The 19,856-nt window shown below is 39.5% G+C and overlaps 1 protein-coding gene across 1 annotated transcript; it reads left to right on the plus strand.

Annotated features, from left to right (window-relative positions):
- Positions 1-10,911: 10,911 nt before the first annotated feature.
- Positions 10,912-17,581, plus strand: LOC104168965 (polypeptide N-acetylgalactosaminyltransferase 11-like; the record flags this gene model as incomplete). Its single annotated transcript, XM_009709755.1, has 3 exons — positions 10,912-11,206; positions 15,328-15,451; positions 17,415-17,581. Coding segments are annotated over exons 1-3 (586 nt in total), but the record flags the coding sequence as incomplete, so codon positions are not given.
- Between the last annotated feature and the right edge of the window lie 2,275 nt (positions 17,582-19,856).

The raw sequence follows: 19,856 nt of genomic DNA on the forward strand, positions 1-19,856 counted from the left end.
ACGGTTGGCTTTCTGGGCTGCAAGTGGACGTTGCTGGGTCATGTTGAGGTTCTTGTCAGCCAGCACCCGCAAGTCCTCCTCAGGGCTGCTCTTAATCCATTTTCCACCCAGCCTGTATTTGTGCTTGGGATTGCCCCGACCCATGTGCAGGACCTTGCATTTGGCCTTGTTGAACTTCATGAGGTTCACACGGGCACACCTCTCCAGCCTGTCCAGGTCCCTTTGGATGGCATCCCTGCCCTCCAGCGTGTTGACTGCACCACACAGCTTGGTGTTGTTGGCAAACTTGCTGAGGGTGCACTCAGTGCCACTGTCCATGTCGTCAACAAAGATGTTGAACAGCGCCAGTCCCAGTGCTGACCCCTGAGGAATGCTGCTCATCACTGGTCTCCACTTGGACACCAAGCTGTTGACCTCAACTCTTTGAGTGCGACCATCCAGACAATTCCTTATCCACTGAGTGGTCCATCTGTCAAATCCATGTGTCAAAACCAGATGTCCTGGTTCAGTCAGTGAGTTGAAGAGAGAACAAGTAGTAGGTTTATATCCTAAGGATTTCTGTCTTATTATGTGTATAGAGAAGTTAGGGAGAATATGAGAGAAGCAGAGTGAAACCTGTGCGCAGAAATTACTTTAAACTTCTGTTGAGAAGATGGATCCAAAGTCAAGAGGATTGCAGGTGTTTTTGGTCTTTCTAAGAGTTTCTTACTGGGAAAAACGAAAGTCCCATGCCTCCGGTGTTCCAAATGGCATGGATACTGTGAACTCTGTGCTAAAGCTTGGAGTGAAAAAGTCCAAGTGGCCTTTGTTTGTGGGCACGAGAAATGCAAATGGACATTGAATTCAATTCAACTCCTGCTTTAAGTATTTCTTTCAGTTCTAATTTTTCCAACAATGACTGTCTACCCAGGAAAACTTGGTTAGGACAGGTTGTATTGAGGAAATATCTAAGATAGGACCATCTCTTAATAGTGTGGAGAAACGTAACAGGAGTTAAGAACTCCGAGCAGTTTAGAAAGAGTTAAATATTTTCGTGTCAGAGGCAGTTTGGGGATTTAAACTGTAACTTAACCTTACTCACAGTTCTGGTTCTACCTTTAATCTCTTTGTTTTTTTAAAAAAACCAAATAATGTCTATGTATGCTAGTATCAGTTGCTCAGGCTCCATAAAGGTGTTTGATCCTGGGCTAAACAAACCAAGTTGCAAGGGCAGACTGCAGTGCTACAGCAAGTAGCTGACAGGCTAATCCTTATCTTACTGTGGCAGTTTCTGACCTCTGACTATAAGTGAATGTAACCTGTCTGGGATCCAAACATGGCACTTCTAATGTATTTTTATGTAAGTTTCTGCATCTTGGAAAGGAAAACTCTGCAGAAAAAGAGAAATGAAGTAGACTTGTATGATTTGTGGGGAGTGAGTTTGGAGGTCTATGAATTCTGTATCCTGGTGCTATAGGATAAGATGCAATGTAACCATTCTCATTAAGACAGTTTCCAATTCTGTAGTACTAGTAATAACTTAATTGCAGCAGTTGGGGATTTTGTACATGTTCACGTATAGTCTTTTGAAGTTTCTAGTCTGAGTTTGCAAATGTCTTTTGTGTATTTTTTTTTTGGTATACAGCTGTTGATTTCAGTACTGAGTTCTGCACAAATGGGTGGTAGATGTCTGCTTGGAGCTAACTGCAGAACTGGGATTTGCAGGAAAAACTTGTGCAAAATACAGCATCCAGGTTTAAAATTGAGACCAATCAACCTCAGTTTTCACTGTCCCACTCAAAAGTACTTCCGTGAGGTCTGTTTTGTTGCCAAATTTACTGCCAGCCTTTTTGGCAGGAGGGCTATACAAATGAAGTCTGAATTTTTTTTTTTTGTTTGTTTGGGGGTTTTTTTGGTTAATTGGAAAATGTGTTTTCACTTTGCTTGTAAAAGACTAGAAAAAAACCCAAAGCACTTTTAGTGAAAATTTCTTAAGATGAGCAGAAAGCATACCTAGAAAATTTCAGTCAAAATGTTGAAATTTTATAAAATTACTAGTGATTTGGAAAATGAGAAGTAAAGGAATTTTTAGAATCAACATTTTTAAACAACTTAATGAAAAATTTCTCTAGCATTACTGTGGTCTAATCTGTTGATATTATGATGAAGAATGCCTTAGAAATACACTGATTGATTATGCTTCTCTAGTGAGTGGCAGTAAAACGACCAGTCTTATTTATGTTGCCAAATCCATGGATCCATAAAAAAAAAGTGAGTTATATAAAACAAAACAAAACAACCCACCCCAAACGTAGACAAATAGTTTGGCACTCTTGGAGCAGCATATGCAGTCAAATGAGAAATAACCTTACAGCATTCGTGTCCTAAGACCCATCCAAATTAGTCTGTTGTGACACAGAAGCTTGTGCTTGTTACTCCATTCCCAGTTAGGACTTGCAAGCAGCGCTCAGCAACAAAGTGTTAAGTTTCAGGCTCAGGGTTTTATTGTTCACTGAGAATGAAGACACCAACTGGATTTGACTGCTACTGCAGTAAATGTGTTTTCACTATGTAACCTTGCACTGCTTCTTTAGTGCCGACTCTTCTGGAAAAAGGTGAGCGTTCTTCTGTTCAACTGCTCATGTAGAAGTGTGTCTTTTCTAATTATTTTGCATGCATCTGTATTTTTACTGTTATTTTGGTGAGCTTTGCAGGCATAAAATGCAAGAAACAGCTAAGTAGATTTTAAACATTTAGAAAAGATATTAAGCAGCTTGCTTGTGTGTAGTTGACCTTGTAAGCTCTCTTACATTTTGCATTTGTGTATAGTGCTGGAGATTTCTTAAACTAATATTTAGATACATGGATCTTTAATGTGAGAGACATGCATTGAAAAAGAAGTTGTCAGTGTGGGTTTTTTAATCTTGCTGTTTTCTAAGCTATATGTGAAGAAGGAAGGGCTGTATTATGAAATGCATGCATCTTTCTTTGGAGCCAGTGTATGAAAATTCTGACTTCCTTGAGAACTAATTTTGCTAATGAAAAGAAAATCTCACTATTTCAATTGGAAGAAAGTATTTATTAGCAATAAAAAGGAAGAAGGTATTTTTAGAACTCCATGAGTGGCATGACATGTATTTATATGGCAGATAGCTTAAAGTAACATCCAGCTGAGCAACCCTATGGTACAACGTTTGTTAGGGGTTGAGGTAAAAAAATTCCATGCATATAACTGCTTTGGGAAACCAGTAACTTCTTTTGGGGGGGGGGACAGGGGACAAGGACACTGCAGCAGCATGAAACTGTCTACTATATAGCATGCACTTACTCAGTATTGAGCACTAGGATTTTAGTAAGCTCATATTTCTAATCCAAGTGTACTTGCTTGCTCTAATCAGACTGGACTATTATGTTACTTGATGCAATATTGTACCACTGGTTGTAACTAAAACTGGTGTTCTTTTCTGTTGTTTGTTAACATGAGATCCTGACTCTTATGAAACTTTTTCTTTCCAAAACTTGTAACTGCTTTTTCCATTAAAATTGTGTCCTTAAATGAGAGCTCTTGTGAAATACTTTCACTCCTTGGAGAGGATGAGTATGTGGGGATCCTTTATCAGTAAGGAAAAAACTAGTAAGCTTTGTTGATGACAAAGAAGTGAAAGATGTTACAGCAGAAGATACTTTAAAATTTCTTTAAAGGAACATTTGAAATGTAGGTGGGTAAAGAAGGAACTTCACATTTTTATTACAAAAATGCTAAAGTGTTTGCATTCACTCTGGTGTGGCAACGTGCTAAGTAAAGCTTTTTCACTGGAGCTGAAAAATTCCAAAAAAGCTTGATAAGCAAAGTTATGTTCCTAGAGGAGGCGTTTCAATATATAGTCCACAGATTTAAAAATGATAGTATGAAATATTTAGACATCTCTGGTTAAAGTCCAAAAACTGAAATATAAAAGAGTATATAAGTGAGTCATTTGACAGTGGTAAAATAGTGAGGAGCGAGAACCTAAAGAAGATGAATTTTTATTTTTTTGCTAAAACACTTTATACTCTTCAGACTTAGTATACTTACAGTATAGTTTCTTAGGTCTTCAACAAATCATGTAACTAGTCTATCTATGTGCCTTTCTCTTGTCTATAAAGTATAATGAGCATTATTGATATTTTATTTATCTGTAATCTGTTGATCAACATTTTGCATTCATTCCAGGAGGATTCATTTTAGGTGATATGACATGGATTTGTATAGCTGTGCTGAAATGATTAAACTATTGGCTTTCAAAGCTTTTAAAGTTGCATTTAGAAGTGACTTACAGAGGCTAATTAAAAATAGATCTTAGTGTGTCATCTCATTAAAATGAATGGGAACAGTGATCTTATGCAAGAGGACAGCCTGTGGTCCACAGTGTATTTCTGTGAATGAGGATTGCTGTGACTGGAGTTGTATTTGTCTTTTTTAACTCTTTCATTCTCCCACCTTGTACCTCACTAAATAGCCTGATTCTGTTTTCTTGACAACATCCCTGTAGGTAGTGGCAGGTTGCTATTAGGGGGGTGTGTGTGTCCCAAGCCATCTCTTCTGCAGGTTGAAGAAGGCCAGCATCCTCAGCTTCTCCTCACAGGGCAAGTGTTCCAGCCCGTGATCTTCTTGGTGGCCTTCCACTGAACTCGCTCCAGTTTAGTCGTGTTGGTCTTGTACCGGCAAATCCCAAACTTGGTACAGTACTCTGCCTGTGGTCTTACGAGTGCTGCATGGGGTGGTGTAATTGCATCCCTCAGTCAGCTGGCTGTGCTCCTCTTGACCAGCTGTTATTTCTGCAAGGGTGTGCTGCTGGCTCATGTTTATCCAGACCTCCCAGGTCTTCTCTGCAGAGCTGTTCCCCAGGCTGTGTCAGCAGCCAGGGACTTTGTCTGTCCCAGGTGTAGGACTTAGCATTTGTCCTTGCTGAATGTCATGAGGTAGGTTCCTGTAGGCCCAGCCTGTTTTTACATGAGTAGTTACCTGCCTATAGAGTGTCAAAAATAGCTACTTAATTCATGAAGTACAATGACCAATCCCTTGCGTAAGGTCAAAAATTAACGGTTGTTTTTAATTAAAAAAAACCAACAACCTGGCAGGTAGATCCAATTTAGTGCTAAAACAATCTAGTAGGAGAGGTCATGGAGTCACCATCCCTGGAGTTGTTTAAGAAAAGACTGGATGTGGCACTTAGGGCCATGGTCAAGTTGACACGGTGGTGTTAGGACAAAGGTTGGACTCGATGATCCCAGAGGTCTCTTCCAACCTAATTGATTCTATGATTCTGTGTTGCTTTTTTTCATAAGAAGGTAAAATGGGTTGGTGCTTCGATTCTGGAGCAGGTGAAACACTAGGCTTTTGTCTGGAAATATCTCTGGCTTTTGTTCTGAATGTATGTTCAATGGATGTTGCTCCTAGTGATGTGTGTTGGAGTCTGAAAGAAAAGCTGCCCAAGGTGTCCCTTTTTCATCTTGCTAGTTGATTGACTCTCCTTTAAGAGTTGTTGCAATGTAAAGGGAGCCTGGAAAAATCAATTTTCATGAAAGTGCAGAAGCTACTGTGAATGGCATCTGTGTTTGTATGATGAGTGTGTTATTGGAGTACTACTTCCTAAACTGGCCTCTGTTCATTGTACTGCTAATGCTGTTGTTTGCTAGTGATTCAACAAGAAAATAGGAAAGCTTGTTCATGCTGATGCTTATATTGGAAGAGGAGCAGTGGTAGCCATAACATCTTGGAGGCCAAGAAATATATAGTTAAGGCTATTAAAAGAGCAAAATTGCATTTGTAAGTAGTGTTATGTTCTTGGGTTTTTCCCCCTAAAATAAGTAACAAAGTAAAAATTAAAAGCATCTGTGCAAGGTCATGCAGCAAATTATCCCAATACTCTGTAGAAAGATAAAATTAGTTTAATGATTTTTTTTTTTCTAGAATGCTCTTTAAAAATGAAGATCATACACATCTGTTCCTTGCCTTAGTATAGATCCAAAATACATAGACAGTCTTGCAGGAAATCTGGGTAGTGCGAGTTGTATATCTGTCTTCCTTTCCCCCGCCCCCCACTCCAGAAGAAAAGCTGTTCTTGGAAAAACTACATGCAGACTTTAAAGTTTTCTCCAGTAATTCTTACTCCTATTTCAAAAATCTTGATGTTAATCTGATCCTCTGTTTGACCTCTGACAAACATGAATTTTGGCACAGTCATGAAATACCTAGTCATACGGTGTGTTTACTAAAGTGTTGAGGTTAATCCAAGCAGATGTCAGTGTTTAAGCAGTGGCAAGTCATAGAGCCTGTAGCTACTTTTGCTCTTTAAGCCAAAATATTGTGAAATGTGGTTGGCATTTTTTTTCTTTAAAAATACTGAAGGCTAGCACATTGGGCCAGTTTTCATTAGAGCTGCACAGGTTACTAATGACAAACTCTCCCAAGCTGTCTGGGGGAACAGAGTTGTATCATTGTTGGGCTAATTATTAAATTAATGTAAATGTTAACTGGGTTTTAACGTATGAAGTGAATGTCATGCTGGTGTTGTAAGGATGCTACAAGCAGCTGGTGCGACATGGAAGGCAGTATTGCATAGTAATTACTGAAGCTCGAGTCTGGTAGGTGGGCTCCTGGGTTTTTTTTCTTTTCCAGCTCTGCAATTGATTGACTTTCAGAGACTTTTACTAATACTTAACTTCTGTAGTTCTCAAAAAAAAAAAAAAAATCAATGATTTACTACTTGTGCAAGTAATTGAGACTTCTGTACTGGAATTCATGGAAATTAGAGAGGAATATTTTACTCATGGCATTTCTGGCATGTGAGTCTGCAAACTCTGTTCCAAGACTTTGCCAAAGTCTGAAAGCTATCAGGCAATAAATGTATGACAGTCAAACCAGAGCAACAAGAGAGAGACTGAAAGGCAGAATATTTGGTTAGAAATTCTCAGAATACTGTGCCGTTCAGCCTTGGTCTCTTCTGAGGTGATGCAGGCAACTTCTGCAATAAATTTTTTCCTTTCTTGGTCACCCTAGTTGCCTTCAAAATAGATTGTAATTTCCTGCTGTAGGAGATGCTACCACCTTGAATGCTTTATGTTTGTCATGTTGAAGTATCCCTGGATTCCTAAGATTGCCAATGCAAACAGCCGTAAACTCCATGTCTTGCTAGGATCTTGTGTATGTGAATGAATGCTTGTAAAATACTTAAAGATGTTTATCACTTATTATTTGCTGTGAAAGCTGCTGTATTGCCAAGGGGGGGGAAACGTCTTCTGTTCATTCTGGATGTTCTTCACTATATGAGTTTTTGGAAAAGAGAATTGTTTGAGGTATTTTGGAAACTTACTTTTAGCAGCTGTGTTGCTTTTCAGAAATGAAGGGGAGAAACATGATAGACCTTTGAAGCCTAGTCTCAATTAGCAGTAAAATCAGTGAGGAACTGTATTGTGAAACAATTCTTTTTCGTATGTTTAAATCATAGTTTTTTTTTTAATGGTAATCAGTATTTTTGTTTCCATTTGAATAAATAAATAGAAATTAGTTTTAACTATACTGTCCAAATAGCAATTTATTGGTGACTCAGTGTTACAGTATCTATTGCATAGGTGAAAATTATTATTATGAGTCCATTGACATTTTATCTGGATAATGCAACTCCACTTTTTTGATTTAAGTTGTTTCTATATAGCTGTATAACTGTTCAAACCTGCTAGCTCTGCTTGCATTACCAGAGCTTTAGGGCTGTTGAGTTAAAAATATATATAATCTGTTTTTCTCATGCAGCATGTATCAGGGCTGAGAAAGACACTAATACTCTGGATTTGAAAGGCATATCCTTTGCATCTCCTGTATTCAGGAACAGCTTGTCTCCATTAGAAAAAATAAAAAAGATGAGAGAGAAAAAAAAAAAGAAGAATGATTTGGCTTTGCTTAAATTTCAGAATCCCGCTTGGAGAAACCAACTGGGAGAGGATGGATGTTTAAGACAATCACCAGGATATTGTGATCATGCATAGGCAGTCAGAGACAGTTGTTGGGTAACTTGTCGAAGTGTATTTCTTAGAAGACTTCACAGAACTGAAGAGCAAAGGAGTCTGGACAGAGTAAAGCTTTTATTCACTCTGTCTAGATGGTTTGCAGAAGAAAGTCATGGGTAGGGAGATGGGTGAGGTACAAATCAAGGGCCGAGTGGCTGCCTCTGTGAACTGTTTCTTCCTGGGTCCTTGTGACCAGCTGAAGTATTCTCTCCTCCCTCCCTCTGGTGTTTATCAAAGTGGTTATTTTTTCATTGCATGCTGAAATGAGTAAAGAGATACCTGTTTCTTGGTATATAGAGAAGAGGTGGAGCTGTATTAATGTGATTGTACTTTGTATGCATAAAAGTGTAGGACTGGAAACATTTGCCCGGTTCCTCAGGGCAGGTCCCAAGGAGGACTGACATTGCTTAGGACTTGAAAACCTGCTGCGACCTCTTTGCTAAAACACATTGGTAAGAGGTCACGGTCAACCTAAAACTGTCTAAAACTGGAGTGTGCAGCTCTGATGCAGATTGACTCCTGCGGCTGCTTAAATGGTACAAGTGGTTGAAATTCATAGGACGCTGGTAGTGTAAATGCATATGTGTTGGTAAATAAAGTAAACTAATAAGCCTCAATGTGCTTCTCATAGGCAGAGTTTAAATTTTTCCATTCTACCTTCAAAATTAAATGTCTAACAAAACATTTGGTACTTAAAGAAAATAAATAGTGAGTCTGTATTTTCCTGCCAAGTGTATTACCAAATGTCTTGGTTGAATAGCAAGCTACTGAAAGGGCCTAGTTTTCTGCATTGTGGAGGTTCTGTCATTTGATTTAAATGCAGTGTTTCAACCTTTGTATCCTTCTGTAAAACTGCAAAACACTGAAGGGGGGGAAAGAAGGTGAAGCAGTCCTGCTCTGGCAAGGAGCATGTGGAAATAGCATCATGCTCAGATGTGAATTTGTTGCCTTTGTAACAGTAACCAAGTGTGTGCTTTCAGTCTGGTCAGAGGGCTTTCTGGAGATGGAAGGGATGTACAGCAACCTTTTCACTCTGGTTACTAATTTATCCCTTCCTCTTTAATCTGAGTATGCCTGATGTCGATCACAGCAAACTTTAACTTTAGTGTGACTAGAAGCACCACAGCAGCAAGGTGCAGCTCCGAGCTGTAAAAGAGATGCAAGAAGCTGGGGAAATATTTAGTCCGTAATTAATTCTGCTCTGCGTGCGTGGCTTCCTACTGTTACCTGAGATAGCAAGGATTATCTTTGGTTTTCCTGCGCAAGCTGCAGCATAGATGTATCGTTAAACAGCTCTGAAATGAGAAGGTTCCTTCTTTGTTACAGTAGTTTTTATCTTACTAAAACAATTCTGTTCCACAGTGTAAGTGCATCTGCCATGATGTTAGGATTGTGCGTCTGTGTTACCATAGTGAATGGAAAAACAACCCTAGCAGGTTTTGAGGAGCAGAATATTAGGCTTGGACAAGTCTTAGGGCAGATGACCTCCTTGTGGCCGTGTGAAAAAAAAAAACCTGGCGAGCACTCAGATCCTTTATGCATAAATATTAGTTGTCTGCAGACTGTCTGGCAAGAAGAATTATTATAATGAGAGGATATAACTGTTTATCTAATCTTGCTCCTTTGCAGCCTCACGTGCCTTCTCTGAGCCTAGATTCACCTTGGTATGATAACTGACCACTGTTAGCACAGGGAATAAGGCACTGGGCATTGACGGTCTGTACTTCTCCAACTGGTAAACCCATTCTGATAGCTAGAATAAGGGGTTTTTTTGAATCATTTCTGCCCCAGAGCATTTGTTGCCTGGCTAATTTCATGGCTCTAAAGTTAAGCAGCAAGAGTTCTGCGTGACAGCGTTAGAGAAAGAGCCTGTTTCACAGAGCATGCCGTTCAGCTGCATGCACAGGGTCAGTATGAGATTTAAACCCTGTTTAAGACCTTCTTAAGCTCCTTGGACTTAACTGCTGTGTAGATTGTTGCCTTGCAGAACTAAGGGAGTTTGAAGTGGTAAGAATAATAGGTAAATTATTTTTGAGGAGGTTTGGTTTTGGTTTTTTTTGCTTTATTTTACTTTGTGGATATTTTATTTTTGGCAGGGAGGCAATGACCTGCTGCAGTCTGGGAAATGTGAGCTTGAATTTTGACGTGTATTCTTTTTGGATGCAAGTCACTTAGGACTCAGAATTACATTGCTAAAATAAGTGGGAACTTTATAGGTTTCTATGGGATCATGAACGCCTTCTACCTCTGTTTAGTAGTTTTCCATATTGAGAAGGGAATAATCTGTTTGTACTCATAAATGTTGTTGTGGTTTGTTCTTTGCCAGGCTGACCTGAAGAATTCTGGTAGTTTCTGCCTTTTTTGAGGAGTCTGAAAAATGCGTTGGCATAAAACCTTGACTCCCATCCCAATACTTTGTTTCCTTAAAACAAGTGTTTTGCTAATTAAAAGGTGATTAAGTGGTTTCCTGACTTTTTGTTACTATGCAAAGGATTTGTTGTGGTTAGATAATGATGAGAGAAATCTCTACTGTTGTGGAAGAGAGATAATTACATAACTATTGTGAGGAAAAATTAATAATTTTTACCTTTAATTGTGGTGTGTCACTGGGCTCTTAGCAATTGTTCACTTCATGTTTTAAAGCAGTAGTATCTACATAGAATGTGCAAACTAGGCATGTTTGGTTTTTGAATGGGAAAGTGAAAAGGGGTTTCGCTCTTAAGGTCTGTGCTTTAAGTTCCAAAACTCATTTAATGGAAGAGTAACCTATAGAATGCATTTCCTGATGTGTAGACCTGCTAAGGTAACAGGCAGCACTCTCAAAATGTGTATTTTCACTCCCTTTCAGGTAATTGAGAATGGGTCCTCAACGATGCTAAGTCTACAATGGGAAGTGTCACACTTCGCTATTTCTGCTATGGGTGCCTTTTCACATCCGTGACCTGGACACTGCTGCTCTTTGTTTATTTCAACTTCAGTGAAGAGAACCAATCCTTCAAGAATGTGCCCATCAAGGGGCTGGAACCTCAGAGGCCATTTCCAAAAAAATTCTACCCTCGTTTTACACGGGGGCCAGTTCATATACCTGAATTGCAACAGAAAGAGAGTAAGATAGGAAATCCTATTGGAAATCATGTCCAGGATCCAGTTAAGGGGGAGGTAGAATTCTCTCCTGAAATGGGTAAGTGCTTTTCAATTTTGGTGGCAAACTTATTAGAAGAGTAGGAGAAAATACATATTAAGGTTTTTTTAAAGAGTCTCAGGGAAAATTGAGTAATGAAGTAGTTTTCTTTGTTAAAATGCAGGTGGTACTAGTGGCTCTCTTCATTAGGAATTACTTCAAATTTATTCTACTGTGTTTAATGCAAAATATACTGTTCCTAAAATTTACAGCTGTGCTGTGTAAGTGCTAATGAGGAGGACTGTATTACAGAAAGGTGTCTATCCTTGATGTAGTTTCTGCTTTTGGAAGGTTCAGTGTATGCATGTTTCATATCTTATTCCTATATTGATTGGGCTCAAATACATAAACTTTAATTAGCTAGAGAGAAACTCTGCTCATATTCAGTAATTAAAAATAGCTTGGTAACAATACACAATGAAGAGGACCTATTGATTTGGAGAATATCCTTGGAGGATGAAATCATCTACAAGAAATGTGTGTGGAACAAAATTACAATGAAAGATTTATTGAGATGAGAGTGATTAGGGCCAAATCCTGCTTACTTTGTACCAACAAAGATCTGTGTGTTTCATTGGAGCATATTTCATCAATGAGATGATTTGGTTTTGTTTTCCAAATTTGCCTTCCAAACTAAAATGCTTTGTGTATTTAACTGCTCACAGCTTATTTGCTGCTGCATTCAGATGTACAAACTGAGGCATGTTGTGTACTGGCTTGCAAACTTGCCTTAAGTCCAGAGGCAGATGCTGAGTGTTGTGGTATTGGTTTCTGCTGCTGCTTTGGGAAACACGGCATAGTAACCTTCATAGCCAGGAGTTTAATACTCGTATCAGACTGAACTCCTCTGTCATTACTTTGGATGAAAGGTGGATCACGAGCTTCAAGCTCCAACTTTACTAAACTTCGGTTTCCAAGTTGGTCATTAGACCTAGGTGAACATGTAGGAAGAATGCCACTTCATGTTGCCTTGTGGCATTACGGATGCCCTTGACATGACAAGGGGTAATGGTTTTAAACTAAAAGAGGGTAGATTTAGACTTGACTTAAGGAAAAAGTTTCTTACAATGAGGGCGGTGAAGCACTGGAACAGGTTACTCAGAGAGGTGATGGAAGCCCCATCCCTGGAGGCATTCAGGGTCAGGCTGGATGGGGCTCTGAGCAACCCTATCTAGTTGGAGAAGTCCCTGCTCACCGCAGGGGGGTTGGACTAGATGACCTCTAAAGGTCTCTTCCAGCCCGAATGATTCTATGATTCTATGTTTATCAGTTCACTGCAAAAAGCATGAGAGGCAAGTGAGGTGAAGGCCAGTCCAGAGGTGGCCATTTCTTTCCAACTATTCAGTATGAGCCAGGAAAGAAATTGAGCTTTTAAACTGAGAAGTCCCTTGATCTTCAAACCAAGTGACTGGTTTGGTTGGTGAAAGCCAAGGGGAATTACAGTGCCAGGATAAATTCTACATGAATCATCAGGAGGCAGCTGGCGCTCTGTTAGAATTAGATCAGGTGCTGCAGGAAAGGGCTTCCTGTCTATCTAGGGTGAGACAGTGATAAACATGCAAACCAAAAAACATGAGAAGTTGGCTCATGATAGCCAAAAGCAAACTGTCATCTAGTAGGGCAATCTATCTTTTTTTCTCTTTTAAAAAAATTAATCTGAGAGCACCACATAACACTGCTGAAGTAAAGCCTAAACTGATGTTTTGATTGCAAAGCCCTTATTTTCCAAGGGCTTTTATCTGCTGTTTGAACTGAAATCTTTCAGACCTTTTGCATGCATTTGAATGTTGTTCTTCATGAGAATGTTTAAAAAAATATTAGCAGTCCTTCTCGTCTACATTCAGAAGATCAGAAAAGAGTAGTTAGCAGTTGGGTATGGATGGATTGTAAAATCAAACATTTGGTATGCGTTTCTTAAGCTCATGCTTTGTATGAAGAAAATGTTTTAAGTTGACCCAGTGGCAGAGTGTTATTGTGACGCTGAGTATGCACGAATGATTGAGCTGGGTGTCTGAACTGACAAGCTGGAAGCCTTACTTTGGAAATGCCCGTGGTTCAAAGGAAGACTGACTTAGCCCTTTAGACCGCTCGTGCTGGAAGAGCAGCACTGCTGCTGTAAACTGACCTCACTCCTGCCCCCACAATGCAACTTATCCACAGTGGGAGCACTCATCCATGAATAATACAGCAAGTCACCACAAGACACACTGTGTGGGTGTCTCCCATGTCTTTTGCAGATATCCCTACCCAGCGCTTCCCCTTTGGTCCTGTGCAAATGTCAAGGCATCTACTCTTGAGGTGTTTGATCGTGCAGCTGCGTTGCCGCTGCTCTACTCAAGGCTAAAAGCAACAGGGTGGTAAATGTAAATGGTGCGAATGTGGATGCACAGAATTCCCTCCAGAAGGTCATCTTGCACTTATGGGTAGACTTTGTTGCTGAAACACAACTGGTAGTGACACAGCTGTGCTCTTAAGGCCAAACAGGAATGCTTGTTTGAAAAGGACAAGAAAAATGGAGAACACAAGGTGCGAAGAAGGGAGGATTGGTTTTATTGTGCCTTAGAGAGAAGGCTGTGGGGTGAGATTTTTGTTGTTGTCAAGAGCAGCTTAATGGGAGGCTGTAGGAAAAGCCAGACTCTTTCCAGAGGTGCATAGGAGTACGATAAGAAATTGGAGTGAGGAGGAGATTTCAGTTAGGTAAGAGGAAAAACGTTTTCAGTGCGGTAGTGGCCAAATGCCTGAACAGGGAAGTGAAGAGGTTGTAGATCTCCATCCTTGGAGATACTGGAGGCTTTCAGAACCGGTGCAGTTCAGTTTTGAGCAACCTTATCTAGTTGGACATGCTTTGAGCACGAGATTAGACCAGATGTCTCTTCCAACCTAAAAGGCTTTCAAAACTGAACTGCACCGGTTCTGAGCAACCTTATCTAGTTGGACATGCTTTGAGCACGAGATTAGACCAGATGTCTCTTCCAACCTAAATTAGTCTATGATTTTGTGAAACATATTATCCTGGATGTATGGTAGCATGTGAATGAGAAACCTGCTTGTTAATTATTTTCTGCAGATTTTGAACACTATGGAGATGATGGCAGAATGGAAGGAGATAAATTACATGATCCTTGCTCACTTCTTGTACTGAAATTTCAGTGAAATTGCCTCTGTAGCTTGATAATAGCTGGAAAGGACGTATGCATCTCATTCTGTGCAGCCAGCTGAACAAAGACAATTAAAAAAAAAAAATCATTGCTCTGCTATCTGAATTGTTGCAGAAGTGACTAGCAGACGTAGATGGTGGCAGACACACCTCCCTCCTCTCCTCTTTTTCTGTAGAAGAGTTGAGTGAAGTACCATAATACTTTGTTTCTCTTCTCAGTGGTGAGTATATGGCTCTGTGAGAGAGGCCCATGGCACTGAGTCAAGACAGGCAGGATGGCATTGAGGATTTCATCTTGGCCTCTAGCAGTGTGCTTACTTATACCAGCAGCTGCTGCCTCCGCCATGCTCTGCAACAGCCGATGCTTCTGCTAAAATAATCAGTAGAGAAAGTTAGCTCTGTTGCTATTTTACTTGCTGTCAAAGTCCCAGGTGAGATAAAGAAGATGTTTACAGTTCTTTCATAGCTATTTTTATGTTACTGCAGACTTGAGAAAAGTGTGTGAAATTGGAGCTGCTATTGTGAGGGTTTTTCTACCATTGCAAATTCATTTTCTCTCTCAAAAATCACATTACAGACCCTTCATCTATATGGATACGTGCTGATGCATTGTGTGCTGAAGTCTATTCTCTGTTGCTTGTTTGATGTTGGTTTTTAGGTGGTGCTAACAATTAGAGGCCATTTAAGTGAAGGGAGTGTATCTGGCAAGGCAATAAACACAATGGAGCCATCAGTCTTTGGAGAATGATTTCATTTTGTTACAGCTGCAAGGGCTACTTATAAGTACTACCTATTTGTGAGAGGTAACAAAAATAGTTGCACAAAAATACTCTTTGCAAAACCAGAGGGATTTTTGAAGAACGTAATGGGTTTTAGAGGAGGTGAAAGCCTACGTTTCAATCCTTGATTGTTTCCAAAGGTATTTTTGAGCCTGTTAACTGATCTTGGTATGTTTCTTTTGCAGGGATGATTTTTAATGAAGAAGATCAGGAAGTGAGAGACTTGGGCTATCAGAAGCATGCTTTCAATATGCTTATCAGTAATCGACTGGGATACCACAGGGAGGTGCCTGATACAAGAGATGCAAAGTATGTGCTAATTTTTGGAGAGAACATGGTATAATTTCATGTGCTCAAGGATTTGTTACATTATATCTGATGTTGTATTTAACATTGTTAGTATTACATTTCTGTTAAACACTTTCAGCCTCCTGTGTTGCTGAAGGCAGATTTTCAGATATTTAAACAGGAGTGCTTGAGGTTAGGATTTTTTTTGCTTGGTCTTTTCTGGCTTTTTTGACCGAGTATTGTTTCTGGAGATGTAATATTTTACCAACTAGAAAGTGATAGCTAAAGCCCCACAGAAACCAGGCTCCATGAAAAAAGAAAGACTGCTACTGCCTGAAAGCAAAATTTTTTTTTTCCTGACTCCTAATTCACTTTAAGAATGGTTAATGAAGAACTGGATTGGATATACATTTATTCAAACTCGTATCATACTAATTTAATTTTTGTGAGTAGTAGGAATGGCAGACAGCTATTTTGATAGAAACAAGATTCAGAAAATAATACTTTAAATAAAAATCAATGTGGAAAAGGAGTCAAACTTTCTTTCCAGCAGTACTGGGATAACGTGTCCTGTCTCTTCCATCTTGCTAGCTGTGTACTCGGTTACTTAAAGCATACTACAATATTTTTATTTTTTGAAGCTTCATTTTGAGATAGTCGGTACTGTAAGTACCAGAAGAGATACTGTAATTGTTTGCTAACTTTGAAAGATGGACGTTAAATGTTCCAGTGCCCAAACTAATGAGACTTTCACCTTATGTACTATTTCAGTTTTGTTGTAAGCCTACAGAGGCTAAGATAGAGGAATGACTGATGACAAAGGCTCTCTGTTTCTCAGTTGAAGTCTTTGCTTGGTATCTGGATCGCACTGCTCTGAATACTTTCTATTAAAAGGCAGATATTTTTCTATAATCTGTCTAATGCATATGGGGGGAAAAACCCCACCGCTGTAACAACAATAAAAAAACCCAACATTGAATCCAAAAAAAAAAAAGAAACCTTCATCTATTTTTCTAGTGGTTTCTCTGGTGTTGGTAAATGTAATGAATCGTAGTTGCTGAAATGTCTCTCCCAAGAGCGGAGTTCATTCCAAGTCAATGAAGACTTTTCTTGTATACTTCTGGGTTTTCATTTGTAGTTTCTTATTTTTATTGAATTTCCTAATGCCTGTCATCTTCATATGGCATTAATCTGTGATACTGTGCACTATTAGAAGTATGGACAAAATTTGAAAATTAGGGGAAAGAAAGAGTGATCTTCTGCTTTGGGTGGGATTCAATTTGCAGATTAAGATGCTTAAATTTAGATAACTGCATGTTAGTCAGTTGTCTCTGCTTTTATTGTGTTTAGCAGAGGTCCAGTCAACGCAGTTAATGAAGCATGCAGAGCTCTGCAGCTGACAAAATGCACTTGTCAGCCTTAGGGTGAGCTGAACACTATCTAGACTCCACTGACAGCAGTGACTAGATTTAAGTGTTTTAATCTGCAGGCTGAATTCCAGCCTTGGTTGTCTAAATAGGTATTTAGCACCATTGGAGGTATTCTGGGATATCCAACCTAGTCTCCAGCAGCTCACCAATAAAGTTGTGGGGTTTTTTTGTATCCCTCGTGTCATATTTGCCATTCCTGCACATGTCTGAGCTACCCGAGGGTACTAGACGGTGTTTTGACAGCTGAAACAAGCCCTTAGTGTTCCTCTTGTTTATGCCTTGAGGATCTGTGATTCTTACTCCCACCCCAATCCATGACATCCCCTGTTTTCTAACAAGTAGCAATGTTAATTTTAAGTCTATATTACGTGGAGAGTAACTTACTATGTTGAGTCCTTCTGTAGATGTTATATGCCTGGGCTCTTTATGTTCAAGTTAGGGGTTCTTCCTACACATTTAATGTTTGCTTGTTATTTATTAAGTTTCATTAGTGACCTAGCCCTATGGAAAGCCCACTGAAAATAAAACGGTAACTGCTATATTTCTGGTTGCAGATGTAGAGAGAAGTCCTACCCTTCTGATCTACCATCTGCCAGTGTTATTATCTGTTTCTACAATGAAGCACTTTCTGCCTTGCTTCGCACAGTACATAGTGTCCTGGATCGCACTCCTGCACACCTTCTTCATGAAATTATTTTGGTGGATGACAACAGTGAATTGGGTGAGAACACCTTTCAGTAATGTTTTGTTCGGTGCTTATACTTCTTGACCTTCCTGTCTCTTCCTGTGCTTTATTGACTGGTCAAAATAAAAATGTGGAAGCCATGATGCAAACCCAATTTGTACTGCAGTCCGTCTTCAAAAAGTGCAAGCCAGTAGAGACGCATGATGTTCTGAGAAGCCCAAGATGACATTCCCTTTGCCACCGGTGCCGTTTTGCTGATGAGCTTTGTATCATACAGACTTCTAACGTTCAAAACCAGGTTTCAAAGCTCATAATGAGGAGTGTGTATTTGCACAGGGGGTGATTAAGCAGTTCTTTATAGTTCAACTGTTTTTAACAGTACCTTGTTTGGGCTGCCCCGGTGCTCAGAGCAGATGACAGCAATCTTTCTGTAAACTTTGTGGGCCAATACTAACTGTGAATGCATCTGAAAGGAATAGAATGCATATAATCTGAGCTGCCATCTTGCACATAAGTTGATGTGGCGCTATGGAAACAATGCTTCAGGTTTTTTTTGTGCTTGCTCAGCATTTCAGACTGGTGGTATGCTGGGATCAGCCTTGCCTTTGCTGGGAGAGCTCTGCGTGGGTCTCGCACAGCCTCTTGTGGCCACCCTAGGAGTAGCTGGCCCTGGCCCTTGGTGGAGCTGCCTCTGCTCCCTCAGCCTGGGAGGGGTCCTGGAGGGGTAGACCTTGCAGAGTTGCTTTACTGTTGTTGAAAGATTGATGCTTCGGTATTTTTCTCTCGAATGATGGACAAGGCAAAGACGGACAAGCAATTCAAGCGTTTTGGCCCTTCAAAAGCAAAATGCCTGTTGAGGAATGCGTTGGTGTAGCAGTATTTGCCAGCAGAACTGTGGAAGTTCCCGGCTTGCTGCTGTACAAGTCCACAATTTTATGCATTTTTTGAAAATATTTTTAGACTTTAAAAAATTTTTTTAGTACATGTAATTAGCTCCCTTGGTTTCATCATTTGGTGTCTGGGTTAAGGTCTCACTTGCTCTAAGAGACTGATTAGATATGTATAATGTGGAATGAAAATCTTTTGTTATGCAGCTGGTTCATTTCTCTGAGGTCAGATCAAATGTTAAGATACAGGAGAGAACAAAGATCAAACACTCTGTCCCTCGCTGATAAGAATGCATAATATTTGAAAGCTTGTTTTGTTGTTTTGCATTTCGGAAGCAAGATGCACTCTTTGCTACAAAGACTCTTGTTCAATTTGTTGTTTTAAAGTTTCATAACCTTCGTATTCAGAACTAAGCTTACTTCAAAACTCAGTCTTTTGCATACGGTAATGCATTTTGTTAATACCTGTGTTTAGGCAGTAATACCATCGCTCTTCTGGTCTGTCTGCCTCTCTCCAGAGACTTTTCTTTGTCCTAGAATATTCTCTAGCACTATGTTTGCTATGTGGTACCTCCTCATTCTTGATCTGTGATGCGGCCTTGCAGTGCAAAGGCTGAGATCTTAACATATGGAATTGCTTCTGGGAATCTCCTTTTCAGTTCCTGCCTGAAAGTTCTTGTACCTTCTGAAAGTTTCAGCTCTGACTTCCACATATATTCCTTTGGCATTTGATCTTGTTAACAGCAACTTTAATGTTTAAACTGACATTCATCAGAATAATAATATTAATTCCAGGATATCCCCTGTTGAAAGTCTGTCTGCCTCTGTGTACCAAGGTTCTCTGTGAAGTCTCAGCTGGCTTTTTGTTTTTCTTCCTCATTTTATATTCCTTTTTATTTCTCCATAAGCTTATTAACTTATGTTTTTCCATTGCTTCAGTCTTCGTGTGTCCATCTTCTCTTCTGTGGTCCTGCTTTAATGTTATAAACCACTGTCCTTGGGTGAAAAAAGTATTGTTACTCTTAAAATTGCCATTGATGTTAAGTTACAGTAGTGCCTATAGACTTCAGTGAACTTTGCTCTCCTTCAAAAGCACATGCTTGCCAGCAGTGTCTTTGATCCTTTTGGATTTTAGAAAAGCGACCACCTGTGAGTGAGTTGTACTTTGTATCTGCTGTTGTATCAGCTAAGCAGGTACTGATAATGAAAGGTGTTTTCATGCTTCTTTTCAAAGGTGTCAGCTTTTGTTTTAGTGTATGGAACATAGTGATTTAAATCACTTGCCTATATGAAAGGACTTTCATTACTTCTGCTGCAGATGATAGTCACCATGAGAAGAATTTGGAAATGCTATTTCTTTGTACAGTACCTTTTATTATTTTATATTATTTTTTTATTTTATATTATTTTTTTTAATTTATATT

This window comes from Cariama cristata, unplaced genomic scaffold (genome assembly GCF_000690535.1).
Source record: "Cariama cristata isolate BGI_N322 unplaced genomic scaffold, ASM69053v1 scaffold4181, whole genome shotgun sequence".
Lineage (NCBI taxonomy): Eukaryota > Metazoa > Chordata > Aves > Cariamiformes > Cariamidae > Cariama > Cariama cristata.